Here is a 23,319-nt window from a genome sequence, read left to right as displayed (position 1 = left end):
CAGAAGTTTGCCCAAATTCTGGCCAACTACAAACACAAAGAAGATGAATGCAACCTAAGATGTGACATCTTTTCCCAGACCAAACAGCAAACTTTATCCCACGAAACTTGAATAAAAATGGTTTAATGAAAAAAATCCCAAGAAACAACAGGAAGGTCACCAACCAAGGAGTGATGGCTGACAAAGGTGGTGAGTTTGCAAGCAGGTACCAAACAAACTAAGGGCAAAAATCACTTCACCTTGGACATCACTGAACTGTTTGTTTAAAAGTATTCCTGCATCTCCTTATAGCCTGGTAAAGGCCTCTTCTTTTTGGTACTCAGTGTTCATAAAACTTGAGTCCTGCCTCTACACAACACTAGTTTCCAATCCATCACTATTTTAATTATCTTCCTGCCTCACTCTTTTATTCTTTATTCCCTTTTATTTCCTCTATTCAGTAATATTGTCTCTACTGTATATGTAAACTGAATCTCACCAAGAAGTTTCAGGGACAGCAGTAAACAACTAAGAGCTAAAAGCACTTAGTTTTTTCCAGTCTTAAGAAAAAGCAGCTAAGGAGAGGTCTCATTTCTGTACACAACCGTGTACCATGAAGGTAAAGGGAATGTCAATCCTCTGATTGAGCCAGACTGACCAGAGGGCCTCAGAGATGAGACAGGAGGGGAAAGTCACAATTTGGAATGTAGAAAATTGCAGTAAGATAAAGAGACATTTAAACATTATTTGGTAAACCATAACTATAGTCAGATATTGGAACAGCTGCTTAAAATGCTTGTCCTTGGAGATGCTCAAAACTTGACTGGGCAAGGCCTGAGCATGTTGCTTTAACTGAACCTCCTTCACAAAGAGAGCTGGACTCAAGACAACTACAGCTTCCTTTCAACATCCTTTTTAAATGATTCTGGCAACTTTTGTTTGATTTTCTGTCAACTAACAACAAAATAATGCACTGGTCACAACTGATATGCAACTTAATGAGATGAGAACAGAGTTCCCCATTAAAACATTTACAGCAAGCTGTGAACTTAATTATAATGTAATACTAATTAAATTACTACAACAGAGCTTTAGTTATAACTATGTGAAATCTTGATCTAATAATCTCCCTCCTCAGATGAGAGAAAGCAAAGAAGAAATAAAGACTAGTAAGAAGGTCTAACAAATCATTTACAGATGTCTGAACAAAATGTAAAATTTAAAATGTTAAGCATCTAAGTAATTGGGGACCTTTTGTTCCCTCAGTGTCATCCATGGAAGCATGACTCTTTAGTAGAGCTGATAAACTGTTGCTGACTGCATGTACTAGAGAGACCAAACAAACTTCTTCCTTTCACAAAGCTCCTTAATCTAGGACAACTTAATTTAATTGGCTGCTTCAAGCCATGCACCCTGATTTGTGCTGATGGGAGAGTCTAAACAGTTATGCCAGTTTTCTGATGTAAAACAAAAGTACAAAGGCAGGACAAACATATATGACAGGTTTAGATCCATTGAGCGTGACCATGCACAGGACACTAACACATTTGAAATAAATCATAAAACCAGTGGACAGTTATTAGAGCAGAGCTATCTGTATTGAAAGCCACTGGCACAAATCAACATCCGGTCACAGCATTGTCTGCAGAGCTTCAAAGTTGAACATAATTCAATTCTGGACTCCATCCACCACCCTGCACAGAAGGGACAGTCTGAAGGCTTGGGTGGCCTTTCTCCAGCATAAAGGGGGCAAAGAAAGAATGGAATACTGTGTTCAAATTGAGAAAAGAATAAAGGAAAAAAACCACAATTTTTGGCCACCCGCATCTACATGTCCCTTTCAGTGAGAAGACATTAACTGAATACCTTGAGCATATCCTACACCCCCCTTTGATCATAATAAATTGTGGTTAGGCCATTACTGGAACTCATCTCCAAGACTAAGTTCCTGGAATTTTAAACTTTTTACCCCTAAATAAAAAAGGAGTTGAAACTATTTTCCACTAAATATTTTCAAAAATCAGAAACATGTCAACAAGACCATTTTTTCTCATTAGTTAATCTAGATTCCCAGTACTTTTCTCCTTAGTTTCTCAGCATAGACTCAAACTATGATTTAGGTAAAGGTTATTTAACTAAGAATCATTGAGCCACACCACAGTGATTGAACTCCATCCCTTAATTATTTTGCCAGCTTCATAAAAAAAAAAAAAAAAAACAAAACAACAACCCAAACACACCAAAAGAACCCCCAAACAACCCAAAACACAGAAAAAGAAAACCACAGTCCATCAACCCACACCCATCTGGAACTCCAAACCACTCCCCAAGTTATTAGTGCATATTAATATTGCTGAATTTTCACACTGCTGAAAATAAACCCAGACAGTCTAGTCAGTGGTGTATTTTCTGTCCCAAGAAAGGGTTACGATCACCTTGTATCATGGGGACATAGGACAAGAACCATCCATTGTCATACATTTTTCTTCTACTCATGACTTAAGCATAACACAAATAAAAAGTAGTTAGAGTTTACCATCTCCTAATGGTAAGTTACTATTAGATAGCATTTTTAAAGAGAACAAGCAATTTCAGACTGCCAGCACTAGTAGGCCAAACATGAGTTAGCTGTGATTCATCTCATCCCCATTGTTTTCTGGGGCAGAGGAAGGCGCAAGCAGCCCTCATGACACTCAGAACCCGTGGACTGCAAATAGGAGAGGAAGTATATTTGGTGTCTTTTGCTTCCTAAAGAGGCAGAAACCCAGGGACCACATTGGCCAACATATGAGTTAAACAATATATTGTTAAATACATGAGATAAAACACAGAGGGGGAAAGAAAAAGAGTAGGCAAGAATTTAGATTCTAGCATTCTATAATTCCTACTTACATATAATCTCACTAGCACAGCTGAAAGTTGTTTGAGCTATAATAGCAGAGTGACCTTGGTTTCAGTAAGCCTCAAGTTTCATACTCCTGAAGCAATTGTTGATGCGTAGTTGAAGAGATGATTAATGGAATGTGTGGCTTATGCCAGTCAATCAAGTCCTATCCATTCACAGTATGGAATTTAGATGGGCAAAATAAGTCTTAAAAAGAATGGTGCTGGCTCCAAGGAAAAAGTAATCAGTAATGACATATATTTTAAACATATCGTTATAGCTTGAAAGGATAAATGGCATTAGGTGTTCTGAAGCAAAAGAAAGGTAGCACTACCCTCACATACTTGTGCAGCTCCAAATGACAGCAGGGTGCAACTTTATGACAACAGTCATTCAAGTGTAACTGACAGCCTAATTTGATTTGTATTATTCATATGCATTACAACACACAACATGGCACAAGCGCACATTCAGGGAGATGATGGCACTTAAAAACCTCCCATCTTTTCACCTGCAAACTCAGAAAACCACTTCCTTTGAAAATTTGCAAACTATAATGAACTTTTCCACCCTATGTCACTGCTTAAAGCAGAACCACCATTCACTTTCTAAACACATGATGATTTAGTTTGACTTATTTTGTTTCATTTTTTGTTGATTTGATTTATGCTGGTTAGCTATACTAATGCATACAGCCCAAAGATCTTGTAAAAAAAAAAAAAGTCTAAGTCTTAAACTCGTTACCATTGTTATGAGACCCAGAAAGTATTTCACTTAACTGCTTCAGTGATACAAATATTTATACACCAATGCCCACTACCAGCATTTCTAATCCAGAACAAGTAAGGAAGCATGGAATAACAAATGCAGGAATTAATGAATAATCAGAAATCATGAGCCTTGGACTATTAACGCTTATGGTAATAGCGTCACAGAAAACAGCAGTCATGAATCAGCACTCACCCATCAGCTGAGCAGAGCACCACATCAACAAATTCTACAGCTCCACGGTCTAGGCTGCCTCTGGCCTCTGTCTCACACCTTGTCCCCCAAAACAAACTGCGACTGCTCTGGCAGCCACAGCAGAGTGTGAACCGCAGCAAAAAATCAGAAGGCATCTACATCTATCTGGAAAAGCCACACTGAACAATTGCAGTCAGCGTACAAGCTTGACAAAAAATAAGTCAATTTTGCTTTCATAATGAAGAATTATAATTTCAGCCATGCTGCAATATCTGTTATAAAATCCTTAACTAATTGCATTCAAGATCTTAAAGGGTCTTTAACGCTTCAAGATGGGATTCGCATTAGAGGCAAACACAACAAAGAAAAGCCAATAATGTTTTTACACGGTACTTTTATTAGTGCTAGTTTTTTAATTAGCATTGAATGATAAATACTTCTTACAATTGTCATGAAAGTTGATTCAAGAAATTTTTACTTATGACACCAAGTGATAGGTCTTTCAAAACTTTCTTACTTTATAGTTCTATGATAAAGTGTTAACATGTTCTGTGATAAAGTTAACATGGAACTGTGCTTTTTATGAACAGATAGAATGAAAAGATTCTCTGCTTACCTTAACATGATCAAAAACCCATATGTCAAGCTTGGCTGCATCTTCTGCTCCAAAGTCTTCACTTTCTGCTGCATAACAAAATGTATAAACATGATCCCCAGTAGCACCTGCAGATACAATATAGACTGTATATGAGATACAAGGTTTTTTGCTTTTCTCATTGTCAAAAATACTTTCATGCACAGGAGTAAAAACCTACCAAGAATGATGATCTTGAAAGAAGTCAAAGAAATTTTCTCCTTATTTTAAACTTGCCCATAATGAATCCTTTTTGGAAGCCTGGATAACATTTTACCTCATTACCTTATCAGCACCTCAGAGGAATGACGAACAATGTCATCCAGTATGCTCATGCAAGGAAATAAAATATGGAAAAAGCAGATAGGAGAAAACCAAATCCCAATTTAACCAAATTAAACATCATTTGGTTTTGAAACAAAGAATTTCACTAAGAAACTTCTAACCAAGGAATATTCATATTCATAGTCTCATTTAAACACACGTTTTGGGGGCAGGCTATTTAAGAAAAATATCCTCAGCTTTCAGCAGTTCAACTGAATCATAAAAGACAGTGCCTTATCCACGAGGTCTCTTCCACAGGAAAACATCATATAACACATATAAAAAAGGCATCAGGAGCGTTACTGTATTTCAATTCCAGCTATCAAAAGCCCAGTGGACAACTTCAGGGAGACAATATTCAAAGCCTGCATCTTTAACACAAGCATCCAAAACAGAAAAGGGAGAACTACTGGACTTTGTCCAGTCACAAAGTAAAACACAAGGGCCACTGATGTGCAAACACAGTATGTGGAAAAGGCAACTTCATTCCCTCCTCACTGTCAAGGGAGCAAAGCAGAGAAGGGAGGGGTCAGGGGGAAGACAAAGACTGGCAAGAAATTAAACTTCAGAAGTCCTGAAAATATTTGAAGCTAGGTAAAGTTTAATTAAATAATTCAGTCAATGGCAGAGCAGTTAAAGTTCAGGGGTGCCATTTATACTGTGACTGTGTAAACTCTCAGAGGAAAATGTTCTTCTATCAGTTGATGACCAGAGAGAATATACGCGATCTGCTGGATGTGACAATTATATCATGCAGTTGTGTAAGCTTCCAGGCTTATGAATGAACTAAGATCCCAGTAAAAGGCAGCTGCTTAACCAAGATTATGTGGAAACTCACACAAAGGGATGCAGGTATTTCAGGCCAGGAAGATGAAAGCTGGCACAGATTTTCTAGTGCAGCTTTCCTCTGCATCCCTGGAGGCGTTACTACTGCTTATAACACAGAACACTGACTGCAGTTTTCACTCTAAAAGAAAAGGAAGAAAATACTGCCAGGCATTAAGAAGTGAATTAAAGAATTCCAATTGGTGGATAAATGAGTTCAAAAGAAGAAATAAGTCCTGTCCATCACGGCCAGGATGACTGACAGTCTAAGAGGATAGAATGCTGTAGTGTCTTTCCCCAGTGTCACAGCAAACCTGAGAAGTCCTTCCTTGAGAAGTGCCACACCAAACAAGCACAGCTTGCAAACGAAGCAAAGGAACACATCTACCACTTACCCATTTCTAATTTCTACCAAAGCAAAACAAAACAATCCACCCAACCCAGCACTGCTGTAAAGAGAAATAGTGGCAAAACAAAATCATACCACGAACGTTTTGGGGTTTATTAAGAAATTCTACTATGCAAAACATTAGAAATGATTATTTTAGTTCTATTGTTTGAGGGGGCAGGTGACAGTATGCCAAAACTTTCTTTAAGTCTGAGGATGAAGGAGCAAAGATGAGATAGAGAAGTAGAAGAAAGCCAGGGATGAAAACACCTTTTAGAAGCAAGCACAGAGCTCTGCTGGATTTGATGATGCCATTACACGACAGGAAACAACTGGAGGTGCCAGAAACTACCAAACAAGATACCACCTATTGCTTTTGCTCTCTTCTCTGCCACTATCTCACACTCAGCATCAATATTCAAGTATTAGGATCAGGGATGAAGTTACCACACTCTTGCAATGAGATTTACATCCTGCAAAAAGGGAATGTCTCTCTGCCACTGGGGCAGGTCCTGTCTCTGACAAGTCTGTCATGGGTCAGTGTCCAGAGCAGCAGGAGAATTTGCCAGCAAATTTTGCAGGCACAAAAAAAGGGGGAAAAAGAATGAATGCACAAAAACAGTCAGACACTGAGCAGGACAGTGTGGCCATCAGAAAGCTGTCATCAAATACAGTCATGTGAGGGATATGAAAAATTCTGCATTGTTTAGCAATAAAGAACTAAACTAGAAAATGGAGAGGTCTGTCTGTCCAGAATAATCCTGACAATGGTTTGTCGCAGTTGTTCCCATGATCATGATGATGCTTTTTTTCATACTCAAGTTAAAACAATGACCCTAACCTTTCTGGAAGCTTCCAAATAAGAGTACGGGAACCCATGAAACAAAGGGCAATCTGAGTGCAACAAACTAAGTATCTACTTCCCCTCAGAGAAGCAACAATCTCAGCTCCTTTTTCAGCATGACAATGAATATTCTGGAATACACTCCAACCCAGACCACTGACAGAAGAGTACAGGGCTGGATTTTTCAGGTCAAACCTCAAATCCTGGCAAGCCCAGAACAGAAACTCAAAGTTTTAAGGAGCACACTGGAAACAATATAGGAATTTTCAAACTATGTTATTTTTAGATTATTTCAAGGTTATAATCTAAAAAAAAAAAACATAGAAAATAAGGTTAAAATTAGCACAGTGAATTTGTGTATCTTAAGTGAGTTTAAGTATTAGAAACAAATGCCTTTTAATCCTGCTTGAGATACAGAGGTACTTCAGACATTTTCTCAGACTGAAATACTAAAGTCATTAGAACTTTGCCAAATTTAGATTTCACATATATCTATTCTGATACTTTAAAAAAATCTGTGAACACTTTTCTTACATCCTTATAGAATTCTCAACCATTTTCTTGAAATATATGTTTTATTACAAGAAAAGTACCTAGAGAAAACCAACAGTGACAGGAAATAAAGGATTTTTCTATCCTTCCCAAAAGGCAGCAGGTATTATATTGTCTTTATGCATCATCCAATGCAAGTGGTGAAATAGCAAAATTTGGAACATATTGGCATGATAAAATATACACAGGAAGAATTGCGTGGCTTCACTGATTTGCAACATGAAAAGATAGGGGCACATAGAGAAATTAAACTATCTCCTTCTTGGCTTTTTTGCAAAAGTAAAGATAAAGAACAAACACTTGATTCCTTTCCCTTCTGTACTATAAAACTTGGCTTCTTTGAAAGAAAGGGAACTACCTTTTTCTAAAAGAAATTAATCTTTCTATCATGAGAAACCATGATTCAAGTTCTGATGCAGCATCTACCTCTCTGATACATGACTGCACCTAAACTTCACCAGCTTTGGGGGATTTTCCTCTCCCCTGCAAAAGGAAGCTGCATTGTTGACACCACTCAGTACAAGCCATATAAGAGAATATTATCCTTGCACATCTCTTCAGATAACATCAAAGCTGCTCACAAAGCCTCTGCTTATCATCTTACTCAAACAAAACCAGCAGAAGGACAGGGCTCTGGGAAATTCTTGAATTCTCCAAATATTTTCCCAAGGACATATCCCTAAAAACACAAATAATCTGTGCAAGGGCAACTACCTTTCCCCTCTCCCCAGCCACCAACACACTATTTCCAAATACAGGCTGTAATCTGAGGTCATGGGAAATTATCAGGAGATATTTTTACAGTTGATTATAAATTTATGAGGCTTAAGCAAAGAGGAGAAAAGAGGGGTGTGAGGGGAATGTCAAGATGTGAGGGGGAAGAGACATGAGTTCAGAAAAAGTTCAAGAATCATCATGAGACATATGATGTATATTTTCTCTAAAACAATATTACATTCCACTCCTATCCTGCCTGTTCCTTTTTTCTTATTTGTCAATACCAATGCCTAGAACAGAACAGCAGCATATGCCCTTAGCTTGCCCACTTTTCACTTGAGTCTGTTTATTCTGAGATTATGTGAAAGGGTGTATACACACTCATCTCTCCAAAAAAACAATATTAAACTTGGAGAACCTTTAAACGTTTGAAGTGCTGCTCAGCAATCTCTGCATGCTCAAACATCAATTGCACTGGGCTGACAAGACTTTAACACACTGCACACCACAGGCAAAAGACCTCAGTTTCAGGAATAGTACCAGCAAGTTCTTGCTTGCATACAGTTCTTTCCTTTACATATTAATGTTCTGAGTAGAAGCAGGAAAACCCACAATAAGCCACTTCTTCAGCTCCAACACTGAAAAAGCATGCCTGCAGTTCTAATCTCCCAGCTCACTGGGAGCTCCAGGCTTGCAAAACAAGAGTTTTAAACCTCAAAGAAAAAAATACCATGTCCTTATAACTAAAAGTATGTTCCTTTAATATACTGACAGAATTAGCTAAGGCCTATCTAAATGAATGAGTAACAAATAGTGATATCCTCATCAAAAGCTTGTTCCTTTTTCTCCACCCCATCTTCATTTCACAAACTAGAAGTATACAGAAATACACAAACTGAAAATACTTTTTTCACCTTCTTCTCTAACTCAAAAATGCTAAGTGTGATAACTATGTGTTAAAGATTCATAAAATTAAGTCTTACCTTTTGCAAACATTGGCAAAATATCTGGGCTTCCCCAGCTCCAGGTATATTTACTTTCATTGAAAACAGAGTCAAATTCCACTGGATTCTCCTTCCATCCTGTTAAACAAACACACTTGCATTTAAATGGGATTTCCAGAAGATCTCAGACTGCTAAAATTGATAGTCCATGCAAGATGTTGTGGGGTTTTTTTTATAAGTGTCCCCTATATTATTTCACCATGAACTCAAATTTGTGCATCTTGATTTTAATTCCATTTAAACAGCTATTATAATCACTCTCCCATTCATTAAGAAGTGAGCTGAAAACCTAGGCAAATCTCAGTATGCAGGGTTTCAAACAGGCAAAGCACACAGCTGGTTTACCTTCTAAACAGCTAACATTTTCCTGAATTCTGCATCTCCTATTGCCTGGACTCAGTTTTTGGCATTTCAGGCAATTAGATACGCACATATACTTCCAGAAGTCATGTTACGCTTCCTTACAATAAAACTTTCAAGATTTTCTGTTTCCACGAAAAGGGAGTTGGCAGAAACATGGAGATTCTCTTAAGTAGGTATCTCATCCAACCCTGCATTTGTAGTGGCTGTCAGAAGGAAGAACCTTTTCATTAGGAACACAGACAAGACCAACTAATTCCTCTCACCTCCCCTGTCCAAAACAAACACACATGACTAGTGTTCAGGCTTGGAAGCCTGGGGGAAGGCAGAGGAGCACATAAAAGACCAAGTCAGTAAGGCAAAGGGCTGCTCCACATAAATAAGCCCCAAACACTAAGTAACAGCTCTGGACAAAACATGAGCTTGGGCTTTTACTTTATTTTGCTCCTGATTTTCCAGCTCAAGTTAGCAATGGTCCAGCTGAGACACTGCAGTTCATTTGTTGTTTGCAACACCTACTTAGCCATATCCTAGTGCATCCCAAATCATAAGTGTAAACAAGTGAGGCCGTAAGATACTTCTGCTTTTAGGTTCAGGCTGCTAAATTAAACCATATTAAAAATATTAATTTATGTAAGCTTTTTTTCTAGCTATCAATGTTAGGAGTGGAAAATCCATCCAAATTTTCCCATATCATCTTGGCATACAAACTACAATGCAGGTATTTATCAATAATCAGCCAGAAACCCATGTTGTACTTTGGAGGACAACATTCAAAGCTTTAGGACCAGCCTACCTTTAGCAACTGCACTGACATCTTCATAAAATCCAGCAATAAGTGCAACGTGCCCTGGCCTGGATTCTGTTGGGACCCGGGTGTGAGAAACTCCCCAGCTGCCATTATTCTCTAGGATACCCCTGAAAAAAGGATTCGAGGCAATTAATGTTCATGAGTTGTCCAAGCACAACAAATTGAAGATAAAAAGAGTAGGTAGACATAAGGCAGGAAACACAAAAAAAGTCCCAAACCCAGACTAAAAAAGATTTTCACTACTACCTGCTGTGCAGTAAAACAAGCAGAACATTAACCTGTAAGCAGTTCTATATTGCAAGACCTCACAGAGAACATTACTATTATGGCCCATCAGCTCTGCAAACAGATGAGTTCAGCTGGTGTTCTAATACACTTAAAATTAACATACTATTTTTTTCTGCTGCTTTCCTCTTTAGCTTTTTTTCCCCTCAACAGATTGTTTCTGCCTGGTGTTACTCTTCTTTGTTCTTTCCACTTAGCCTCAAAGTGTCTAGTTCAATCTTATCTTACTCTTTAAATACGCTCAATTATAATTATCTCTTGTGACCATGTTTGCCTTTATCTGTGCTGAATCTTGGAAGCAACACCAAGAGAATTTGAAGCTCACATAAATCTAAGGCAAATAATCTTGGCAACAAGAAGAAAATCTAAGCAAACCTTGCAACTTTTACAATTACACTGAAGTGAAGGAGAATACATTCTCATCACATACACAGAAACACATTAAGTGTCTAGGGTTTATGCTCATACAGTAAATAGTTACAACAGATAAAAAATAAAGAAAACAAAGGACAAAGCCCAAGTATAAGAAACAGTCTCATAAACTATTCTCATCTGCTGAAGATCTGAACATCTGGAGCCTGTCAGGAAGCAAGAGGTGAGCGTCACCATATGCTGTTTTCTTGTCTCCATCTTCTGGAAGAACAGAAAGATTCACTGCTCACTGTCAGAGCAAGGGAAGAAAAGCAAGCAAAACACAACAGGAGATATCTTATACTGATTTTTAGGAAAAAACAGCAAAATCCTCTCAACAAATTCAAAGTAGTTTTTAACAGTTAAGTTACCAGGAAATTAAAATTTTGTTGTTCATGATATAAGCTATCAAATCTGCTATGCTTATGTGTTTTAGTCCAAGTAAACTCTAAGTTCGTGCCTTGAAACATCCTAAAATTTCAGGCTCCACTCTAAGCTTCCAGCATTCACCATTTGCTTGTTGGGATTTTTTTAAACTCACCTTAGACCTCACATCCTCAGACTTACTTGAAAGATCACCAAACTACTTGGACTAGCCCAAATACTACAGTAAGGAATATAACTCTGTCTAGAGACATGGTGCTCTAATATATTATTCCTACTCTCATCTCAGCTAGGAGATAACACAAGCTGTACTGAAAAAAGTAATTAGAAAAAAGGATTTATGTATTAGTCAAAATGGTGTCTTATTTTTCTCACTACAGGCTGATCAGGATGTATTGCATTAATATTCATGAAAGACCTAAAACAAAAATAAAACACTTGCCAAAAATAAAACCTCTCCTCAGACTTCATTGTAACTACAGGTAGAAAATCAATTTAATTAGAATTTTATTTCTATTGAATTGGAAAGTAATTCTTTACCTTTGCTTGTCAACAATAGGATGACTTCAGGATCTGAAGTCAACAACAACACGTACAGACAGAAAAAATTACATATACATTTGTCATTTACATATTCAAAATTAATTTAGATACTTTGAATGACTTCAATGCCTTTTACTCAGAAGAACCACTGAAAAAAAATAATTTCCATGACAGTATAAACATTAGCTAGCCATAATAACAATGGTAAGTAGTAAGATGATATAGTAATATGGCTGAAACATGACAGGCAAGGAAGAAAAGATCTTCCCTGAAATCACCATTGTAGCAATTCAGATCATTTACCGGCCCTCGCAGCTATGACAGCACTGCTGAAAACCAGATTTTTCAAGAACATTGTGGAAGATTAGGTACTTGGCATACATGTATAATCCAACAATCTGCTTCAAGCCTAATGGATATTTATTTTTAATTCCACATACCTACTAAAACTTTGTCTCTCTTAATAGCACATTGCTACAAGAGTGGCTCTTGCTCATTTAAAGACAATCTTTCCTCATTAACAATGCAGTAGTTCCCACTTGGTAAAGGCTAATAATCTGGCTGTTATGTTGCCCACTGCTGTAAAGTAGGTAAGACACTGAACACTTCAAACTTAGGAAGGAACATGCAAAAAAAGTAAACTTTATATTAAATTGAATATACTTTGAGTTGGTATTATTGAAAAAAGACTGTTCAGACAGCAATAACTTGGCAGAATAAAAAAGGAAACACTTCCAGAAACTAACACATGATCTTGTCAACCTGTTTACAAAGTTAACTTATGGAAGTTGCATAGCTCAAAGGTTAGGGACAAAACACTGAATCTGTTGCTTCAAAATTGTGTCAGCTCATGTAACAGAACTGAAGATATGCTCTGAGCTGCCTGATCCTCCATATTTCAAAAGTCACAGCATGCTGCACATTTTTTTCTTTTCATCATCTCTCACTTATACATGCTCACACACATATGTACTTCTATGCAGAATGAGATGAGAGAAATACAGATGGCACTTCACACCTCTACTGGTATTTTCTTCCACTTGGTGACCCACCAGCATCTCTGCTTATTACAGGGCAGTTCTTCCCCTACATTCACTCATGTACTGTCAGCACTGGTGACAACACTTTACTTCTACAGATTTTGAAATAGGAAGTCCCTAACTCCACAAACAAGGTAAAGCAGAGAAAGCAAGAGTGCAAATTTTCCAGCAGTAGACAAGCTAATAAAATGGTTTAACTTTTTTCAAGACAGGCATGATACTGCTGAGTGGCTGAAACTTAAAAACTCAATTCACTTAGTAAAAAAAAAAAACAACCCATTATAACTTTTTCCTGGCCACTACTCACCCCTGCTCCTAGTGATGGGCCATGACATCATTCACACCTTAATGGCGTTGGCTGGTGGTGCAAAAGACCAACAGTTTTACTGCTAAGAAATGAAACCACTCTGGAGTAAATGTGAAGTCCACTGCTAGAAGATAACATGGTAAACTCCCACTGCCAGTGGCAGACAGCACCTCACAAAAACAGCAACAGCAGCAGAAGTAGGTAGGAGTAAGCCCATATGGGCTGGCAAGCACTGTACCAAAGACTCCTCACATTTCCATACTATGTTTGCAGCAGTGGACTGCAAAAGCCCTATGAACTTCAGATGATTGATTATTTGGGTTTGCTCTGATACTCAAGCCAGACCAATTCTATCATCCCACAGAAGTAGTCTTATTTAACATGTCTTTTTTTTTCAGTCTAGGAAATTAATTGTCTTGTGCTCAAATAATCATCTTGATATAAGGAGACAGGGAAAGTTAACAAAAAGTAGTTCTAAGCACACAAGGATATGACTTTTAACACTTTTTTAGCAGGACTACTTTTTCACAGCCTTAAACTGAATCATTCCTTTAAGCAATTAGACACACACTGCAGAGAGCACAAGGGAGGCAGCAGGGTCATGCATGCAGGAAGAGTGGAACAAAGAGGAAATGGCAGCTTGCTGTTAGATCCATTCAGGACACCTCTTTTAATCACTCCTTAAAAAGTTTTGTCAGTAGCTCAGCATTAGAAGACAAGCACTTAGTTAATGTACTACTACTCTTAAACTGAGCATCCAGGAAGCAGTTTAAATTAGCAGACTTTAGAACTGACACCATGCTGATGTGAATGGAGAAAGTTCACTCCCCTCTCAGTTACTGGCTATCTGTAGAGTTCAGAGGACACCATGGACTCAATTTACACTGTCCTAGTTTTAGCAGCTTTCCTGACAAGGGACATCAACCCAAGCTCACGCATTCCTGCACAGCATAACCCTGCAAAGTTTGTTACTTCGAAGGCAAAAGGAAGGCAGCACTCAAGCCACCACAATCGTTGACATCCTTACTGTTCTCTCCTCTCCATTGTGTAGAGCTGCAGCCAGAAGCAAAACCCTGTATCTCAGCAGAGTTTTGGACTCACCGCAGGTAAGGAGCCCGGGGTGCACCATTGCCGTCCAGCTCGTACAGAGAATCCGCTCGCAGACCATCGGCAACAAAAAGCACAAGACGTTTTGCTGGAGGCGGCAGTGGAGTCTGCTGAGGAGTCATTCCATGGACCAGGGGAGAGCTGAAGTAGATGTCAAAAATGGAGACCAAGAACACACAATGCACAAGGAGCCCCGCGAGGATGAACACTGGTATATCCATGGCAGCAGCCAGCCGGCAAAGGCAAAGTACAACACTAAGAGAGAACAAGAAAAATACAGTTAGGTAGACGAGACTTAACAGAATCAATATTTATTTCATTTGTTATGAAATGGGGGCAACAACCACAGACATCCCCAAAATCCACAGTCCATAATCAATTCCTGCTTCCAACAAGCTTTTTCCCCCAGAAGTCCTGGTCAGCTACTATATGACTAATTCAGTGATTCAGATAATCATTATGTCTCAGCAACTCATCTCTGGTGTTTAGGGGTTTATTAAGTGGCTTCAAAAGGCCATTGAATCAAGCCAATTTCTTTTGTGAGCTACATATGAGGCGTAAGACACAGACAAGGCAACATCTCCATGAACATACTACCCTCTGCTGGCTGATTGCACGACAGAGCTGAAGCGTGTTCAGGCAAACACAAGCCAGACAGCCAAGAGAAAGCCATCCTAGAGTAAACATCCATCCAATACTACTTTTTTTCCCCTCCAAGTTTGCCATCAAATCTCATCATACTCCGCCTAGAAACTGAAAACATCTTTTAAAAGAACAAAGATGTTGTGCTAAGCACAGAATGCTATTCCTCTTCTAAAACAAGTGACAAAAGCACAATAACTGAAGAATTATGCTTCAGGAATTATTATATTCCCTTTTTGAATGTTTTTTTTCCTTTCCTGTCATCAGCCGATATTATGTTAGAGATACAAATATGCTTAACAACAGCTACACTGGAAACTGTCTGCGTTTGCCAGGCATGCTGTGGGGTTCATGCCTCCTGGAGATAAATATGAATATTGGCTGAGGTTAAGTGTGGGACCTGAGCCTGAGCGAGGCCCAGTTCTGACAATGGACTATTAGTGCTGTCCAAGCTGCTTAGTTATTTAAATATTGAGCTAATTATCCACCTTAGCCAAATATCACCTTCATTCACCAATTAAGAAACAGATGTTCTTAACAGCCTGAAAGGTCTAGACTATCTATGTAAATACACACCTCTCTCTAAAAAAAAATTAGTTTGTTTAAGAATCTAGTTAGTGCATCTAAATGACAATATAAATATTAAGTTTATCTTGTTACTTTCAGAATTCCAGTAGTTGAACAGACACAGGCAGCCACCATATGGTAAATCTACCACTCTTACTAAATAAGGAAAAAAGGCTTCACTACCACATAACCTTAACTCTGATCAAAACTCTAAAAGATGCTTTAAAAAACTGAAAAAACAACAAACTCAAAGGGCCAGGAAAACCAGAGGAGAAAAAGAAACAGACTATAAAAAGATTTGAAAGATAATACACAGTATTACTGACTAACCTAAAGGAAATCCAGATCAGCATGCAACTTAAACATAACTTCCAATTCCACCCATTTTCCTTACTGAAACACAGATGCAACAACTCCAACTCTAATCTGAAACATTACTATAGCAATTTCTCATTTGAGATATTTGGAGAGAAAATTGCATTAAAAGAGATAACACAATACAACATTTCAAAGAGACATATAGTAGTCACATTTAAATGAACAAAACCTTTTTGTTAATCAGAAATTTACAAGCTTTTATGTCTACAAGTGAGATTCCAAGAGATTCGGAATATCTGTTATTACCAGTTTGCTTATTTTTTAAGTATTCAAAGTTCCCGCATTAATTTAAATATATGAAATCACAATCATAGAAATACCACTAAGTTCAGTGCCAGAGCTCACTTTATTCAGTCAGTTTTATTTTCCACAGGGCCTTTTGATGCAGTTGTGCTTGATAAGAGAATATGAACTACTCATGCCTTAAACTGATGAGATTGAACACCTTATTAAACAAAGAGTTACTTCTATCAGATACTTGTTGCATGCTCCCAGTGCTACAATTCTATAGCTTAACATATTCTATGTTCTTCCAATTAAACTATTAGTAACCTAATCTGTTTTCTGCACTAGCTAATTCTCTTCACTTTAAACCCTCCACAAGCCTCAGTCTTTGCTCACAGAAAAAGAGTTCAATCAACACAATTAAAATTTAATGTTTAGATTATAATATCTATAGAATTAGTGAAAAAAAAGAAAAGGATAGTTTCTTTTGCAACCATAGTTTGACAATTTCTTCCTCAAAAGGAACAAATAACCAGGATAAAAGAAAAAAAAAACTGGATTAAGCACTAATTTATAACAAAAAACAAAAGGCACAGCCTGTTGAGAGAAGAAAAACAGGAATGTATTAAGTATACACACTTTTGAGGATGAGGAGCCATATCTAAGTATTTATGACTAGTGCCAAAATATCTCTGCCCTCAGGTGCCTGGCCATCCAAAATGTGGATAAACAATCTGTCACTTGAAAATACATCTTATATCTTTCTGTCAAGAGAAGCTGAGCCAAGGATATCTCAATATTTTTGTGTCCTGTGATATTTTCTCAAGCAATCTTTTAGTGCAGTACCTTCCACAGTCCTTATTTTCACAGGGCAAAACACAAGCTTTGCTCAAATTCTGACTGCATTACTCTGCTTTAGCCTGTTAAGTCATTGCTTATCACACCAAGAGGAAAGAAAGACACTGAGTCCTGTAGATAGGAGAAGCAAGTTGCAACCTATTTGCCATGTGTCATTTCTTACTGCACATCCAAACACAGCACTTGTTACAACAGAATCCTGGAATCCTAATACAGTTCACAAACAAATCACCTCCTCTATAGACTCAGCCTAACAAGCTACATATCAGACTCCAATTTATTCCCTTCTTTCCACATTTTCCCCCTTCTGTCACCATCTCCTAAACATACAGAGCTACTAATGATACTGTCCAACCCCTAGTATGTCAGACCTTAAACTATTCTAATAAAATATTTTTGTTCAAACAATTCGGAGTCAAAATTGCAAAGCTGGAGTGGATTCTTAAACAAAGATCCTCTTCAGATCCTTAACAGGAAAGTACTAAAGATCCACTAAGATACTCACTACCTGTTAAATGCAAGTGAACAGAGCAAGTAGAAAATGAGCAGTGCCAAGGTGATGCAGGGGGCTCCAGGAGACTTGAGAGCTTCTCACTTCTTTGGATGTTGTACACGAGCAGAGAAGAGAGTGAGAAGATGCAGGGGTGCCATCGAGCTGAGAGACAGCAAGGCAGAACCAGCAGACACCTTTCCTAAAGTCTAGCAGATTAAAGAAAGAAAAGCAGCAAGGACCTTCTAACTGCAATTAATTAACTTTTCCAGAATAAAGTGATACATGCAGATTAGAGAAGAGATTTTGGTGCTTCTCTCCTCTCACTCAAAATTCTCAGGGAAAAGTTAAGCTCCCAGCTGGTGGCAAACGGGATGAAGAGACCCCTTCTTTCTTTGTAGTCACACTTATCAAAACAAAACCAAAAAATCCTGCTGTTAGGCACAAGTTCCTCACCAGCAGCCACCTCAGTGCAAAGACTAAAAAATCCAGACTATGATGTTGGCAGGGGTGCACAACAGTTGCAATGAGCCACCCAAGCCCAACCCTTCTTCACACGAGCTTTTCCCTCTTTTCAAGTTCATCTGTAATTTGTTGACAAGACTTTTTTTTCAAACCTTCCTTTTCATGCCATAGAAGCTACATCTACAGCACCAGGCTGGAGCAGGTCCCTCAACAATTAACAGGAAGGATGACATAATTAAATGCAGCTCATTTTCCACAAGTAATCTACATCTAAATTGCATTGCCTCTGAAGTTATAATCTCTCAGCATTATTTATAAGGCAAAGAAAACCATACTTGTACTGCAACACAATATAGTTCTTGACATGAAATGTAACATTCCCTTCTATATTTTTCTTTCTCCAAATATGCAATAAAACATACACAAAATACTGCATGGAACACGCCTCATTAGCAGGAATATTTTCTTAAGGACAATGAAGTGTCAAAACAAGGAGCTCAAGGTACATTAGTAATTTCTTTTAGAGGGACCATGCTCCACTAACACTTTCAAGTCTGTTGATCAAGATGAAGAAAATCCATTGGAAATGCATTTTCAATAAGCATCAATGGCCTTGGTAAGTGTCTTTTACAGAAAAAAAGAAATAGACAAGAATGTCTGCTGTGTTTCTGGGTGACTAATATTTTTCAACTAAACATTGTTGTGTATTTTGTAATTTAACTGTCAAAGTTGTGACTGTACATTCTGTCCACACATAAAAAATGATCCTTTTCCTTAGGGCAGAAGAGCAAATGGAAGTTGAGTGGTCTGACTTTGCATGATATGGCAGCTCTACAACATCTAAGATGGTGTAAGGAGTCCCTACTCTATTCTTTTAGTAGATTTTTAAAGAGCTACACTAGTCAGGAAATGCACTTAAGTAATTCCTGCTATCACAGCCCACACCTATTGACTGCACAAGGCTGTAATTTACACAAGAAATGTACCAGCCAATTCTGAGTAACTCTCATATCTTCACCCACTACTTAAACATAGGAAACCCCAAATCCTCATCTTGACTTCATCATGTATGAAGTGGGAAAATGATAAATTCCCTTTTCCTCTTTCCCAAATTTTTATTTTCTGTCTCTATTGAAATATAACATACTCTGCCAGACAATGAAACTGCTACTACAGTATTTCCACTTGCTCTGGCACTGAAGTGGCTTTTGTAATCCAAACCATCTGTTTAAAATTATTTTATGTTCAACATCTTCACTGAGCATTTTAGGGATTATAATAACAAATGACAAGTGTTTTAAATTTTAAATATGGTTCAGTAAAGCACATCCAAACCTGAGGCAAAGAGCACAAAGAATACTTAATTTTCTTCTTAACATCACTTGATAATCAAAATTACTCTGCCTGCCTAGAGAAGTCTCTTTTGCCAGAATTTTTCAGGGAATAACTTGACTATGGCCTGCAAAGCATTAATGAAACACCAAGTGTTCCAATACTTGAACAACTGCAAATCAGTCACCCCAGCGTCAGTCTATGCAATTTTCTCTGAGTTATCCCTAAGCATGGGAAACTGTATCCACAAGTTTCCCAGGGAAAAAAACTGAGAACAACACTGACAATGGGATACCAGTGATAAAGAGAACAAGAGCACTTCATTAAGAAACATCTACTTTTTTGAGGCATGAAAGAGAAAACAAGAGCACCACCTTTCAGGACCACTTGTCAGCCAAGTGGAGGCAAAACATGGAGTAGGAATTCAGCATTACATCTACACAGGATGCAGCTAAAAATTCAGAACTCAGAAAAAACAAAACCCAACAACGAGAAACCCTGGCTAATCCTGCTGTGAATTATTTCACTGGTAACAGCATTTGAAGGACCTATGCCTGGTCTCAGGAGGTATCTGCAAATCCTCTTGCATACTTCTTGATTTCTAAGTCATTCAGTAATACTCTACCAGCAAGTCTTCATACTGTGTATATATATTTATCTCAATATGATTTTTTAAATTCTTTTTTGTACCACCAAAAGTAGCAGATTCCCTCACATTTCTGCAATCTTGAGTAAAACAAACAAAAAAAGCTGGGGTTTTTTTCCTGTTACTGTTTTTTTCTTAACCTGCTTAGAGATATTGTAGACAGATTCTTCATATTAAAAGTTTTATGGGACACTTTTGGGGAAAGAACATCAACCTGACAGTGTCTAATAAAACACATCCTCCCAGATTTCACAGGTCAGGGTCAAGGGACAAGTGGCACTTAAGAGAATACAAGCACATGGAAGACAGCTTCCCACAGCAGTCTTCTGTCTTACTGGAGCCCTCCCTCACAAACCAAGGCTGAAGGCCCCTGAGGTATTTTTAAAGCCATTTGCAATAAAACTACACAACAAAGCAGAAGTACCAATACAAGCATGACAGTTCTGCCCTTTAACAACAAAAGGGCCAAAGATCATACTTTAACGTCCTATAACAAATATTAATGTAGAACACACAGGGATGAGGATGGAAAAAAAAAAAAAAAAAAAAACAAACAAAAAACTTTCAGCTGCACATTTGCAAGACTAGTTTGCAGATGTATTATATATACATACAGAGGAAAAAAATACCCTTTAACAAAAAAAAAAAAAAAAAAAAAAAAAAAAAAAAAAACCTGAAACAAACAGTGCTTGATGTAAGTTTTACAGAAGCTAGTATGAATAAGGAAGGTTTTTAAAAGTTGGCAGAAGTTGTTTTTCTTCTATTAAGTCACACTTGCTTATTGAGAGCAACCATTACAAACAAGCAAGAATTATGTCATACAGTAACAAGTACATCTGTTGAATCTTATACAAAAACCTCTGCAAATTTACCAACAGCTTCAGTTTGAAGGGGAAAAAAGAGACCACAACCTTCCAAGCACATAGTAATACTTCCAAAAAAGGCATAAAGGAGTCAAATAATCAATTTGTAGTTTGCACCTTTCCAAAAGCTGGCGGGGGGAGGTTGGTTTGGGGTTTTGTGGGTGTTTGTTTGTTTTTTGGTTTTGGGGTGGGGGTTTTTTTGTGCGTGTGTGTGTGTTTTGGGGTGCTTTTTTGTTTGTTTTTTTTTTTAGGTTTGTTTGTTTGTTTTTTGGTGGGGGGGGAGGGGGTTAAAGACTTCAGAACTTTTTGGGTTCAAAAATACTACTTAGTTATGCTAGCAAGCTGACTATAATGTGTAGCTGAATACTACTCAACCGGCTAGCACAATCCACATTTTATATATCTTTACCTGCCATTTTATTTATCTTTACCTGGCAAAGCTGCCACAGATAGAGGCAAGCTAATTTCCCCACCGAGAACAAAACCTCGTGCAAGGCCTGAGGTGAGCACAGAGCAGGAGACAATCCCAGCGGGAGCTGCCCAGCCCAGCCCAGGGATGGCACAGCCCGGCGCTCTCCAGGGTCCTGCACCGCGCCCGGCACCACGGCACACCCAGAACCCGGGAAAATCCACCCCTCAGATTTTCAAACTGCAACAAGCAAGTTGGAAAGTGTAGAAGAATGCTAAAAATGATGGGCTATACCCTTTAAAAGGGAACCAGGTCGTAATATAAGCATACACAGTATTTGTGCAAGAAATCTTGCATAAATTTCTTTCATAAGAGATCTTTATGCAAAGGAATCACCTTCTCTTTAATTCCTCCACCAGCAGTCATACTTGCAAGTTGTTCACAAAAGACACATTTCCCTAAGCTCCCACAGGACTCAAAACTCACTGAACTTATCACTTACTGCAGCCTGAAATACTGGCATGCACTTTAGAACAAAGTTCTCTCTGCTCCTTCATCAGCCTCGGCTAACCAAGCAGTTAACATTCATTAGCATTTACAATATATCAACTTGCAAACACCTTCTGCTGAAGCCCTCCGAGCTTGTATTTGTTTTTTATTACAAAGCCAAGCCACTTTTCATTTGTATAAGACACCTTTATTTTTCAGCTGCTGACTCACTCTAATAACTAATGGAGACAGAAAATTATTCCTGAAAACAATCGGTATTCTGCTTCTTTGCAATATGGGGAACTGCTGATTTAAAATGAAACCTCCCCAGCACTCAAACTCTTTTGGCAAATAAACAGCAATAGATTCACTGTAGAGAAAAAAAAAGAGCTCAGAAGACAAACTAAAAACTTCCAGGGAGAAACCCACAAACCTGGAGAACACAAATGGGCAACAACTGTCCAGTTCACATATTTGAGGTGATCCATGTATAAGTTATTCACTTGTATCCTGCCACCTATAGAAACTTGCTTGTAACTAAAAGCACGTTTTCCAAAATACTTGAGACCTGCAAAGCAAATACATTTTATCAGGTATTTTATACAAAAACAGCTGCCATGGGGGTAGCAAATAAGCCAAATAAGAGGCTTTCACAGTTACAAATATTGCAAGAAAAACCAAGCCAGTACAGCTGCAGAGAGCTGTCCTGTTCTCTGCTCCTGCCCACTTACTCTCAAGCCAAATTTCTTCCTTGGGCTGGCACAGCCAGGGGTACAACTGAATAGTTAAGCATTCTAGAGAAGAAATTCAGTTGAAAATAACTGGGAAGAAAAAAAAAAAAAAAAAAAAAAAAAAAAAAAAAAAAAAAGAAAAGAAAAAAAAAAAAAAGGCAGCAAGAAGAATAAAGATGACTTTGCTGTAGTTTAGTTCCCAACACAAATCTCTGTGTTGGTAGCAGGACAGGATGCCATCTCCTCGTAACAAAATACCTAATTTAGCATGTTCAAAGCACATCCTCAGACTCCTTCCTTCTTTGAAGCCTGCACCTCACATTAGTTGTAGTCAGCAAGCCATAGAAGGAAAAAACCTGGATTTACTTTTTCTTTCCAAAACTGTGCAAATCCTAAACTGAAGAGAAATAACATGAAGGGGACAACAAAAGCACAAAGCAGCTTCCCTTCCCTATCTCCACTGTCCCTCACCACGGTGAGGCAGGGTGAGGCACCCATGTCAGAGCCTCTGCAATACCTTTCTGGGCAGCCTACAGTCCAGGTAACGTGCTCCATCTTCCAGATAACATGCTCCATCTTCCAGACTATGGTGAACAAGGCCCAAGTAATGCAATATTCCAGTGTTTGCAGTATCAGAAAAGGTCACATCTTTGATTCACCATTTATATTTCCTCACTCAACTGTAACAGCAATTTTTTCTTGCATAGTCATTCTCACAAAACCATGAATATACACATCAAAAAGCCTGAACAGTTTTCTAAAATACTCCTTAGGCTCTTAGTGTGTTTGATTTTTTTTCTGATGGTAAGCTTCCAAATACCCACCATTTACAGTAACACTTCAAAACAGCAGTTATGAAGGT

At 38.1% G+C, this 23,319-nt stretch overlaps 1 protein-coding gene across 1 annotated transcript in view; it reads right to left on the bottom strand.

Annotated features, from left to right (window-relative positions):
- PIGN (phosphatidylinositol glycan anchor biosynthesis class N) overlaps positions 1-23,319 on the bottom strand; it is a 98,804-nt gene that overhangs the window by 70,701 nt on the left and 4,784 nt on the right. The window contains exons 2-5 of the mRNA XM_083859599.1: positions 14,357-14,617; positions 10,271-10,392; positions 9,094-9,192; positions 4,443-4,549 (exon numbers count right to left, since the gene is read on the bottom strand). Of these exons, the coding sequence (XP_083715725.1) occupies positions 4,443-4,549; positions 9,094-9,192; positions 10,271-10,392; positions 14,357-14,583 (555 nt within the window). The 5' untranslated portion in view covers positions 14,584-14,617. The remainder of the gene's footprint in view (positions 1-4,442; positions 4,550-9,093; positions 9,193-10,270; positions 10,393-14,356; positions 14,618-23,319) is intronic.

This window comes from Zosterops lateralis (genome assembly GCF_965231275.1).
Source record: "Zosterops lateralis genome assembly, chromosome: 1".
NCBI lineage: Eukaryota > Metazoa > Chordata > Aves > Passeriformes > Zosteropidae > Zosterops > Zosterops lateralis.
This window is presented reverse-complemented; position numbering and strand designations above follow the sequence as displayed.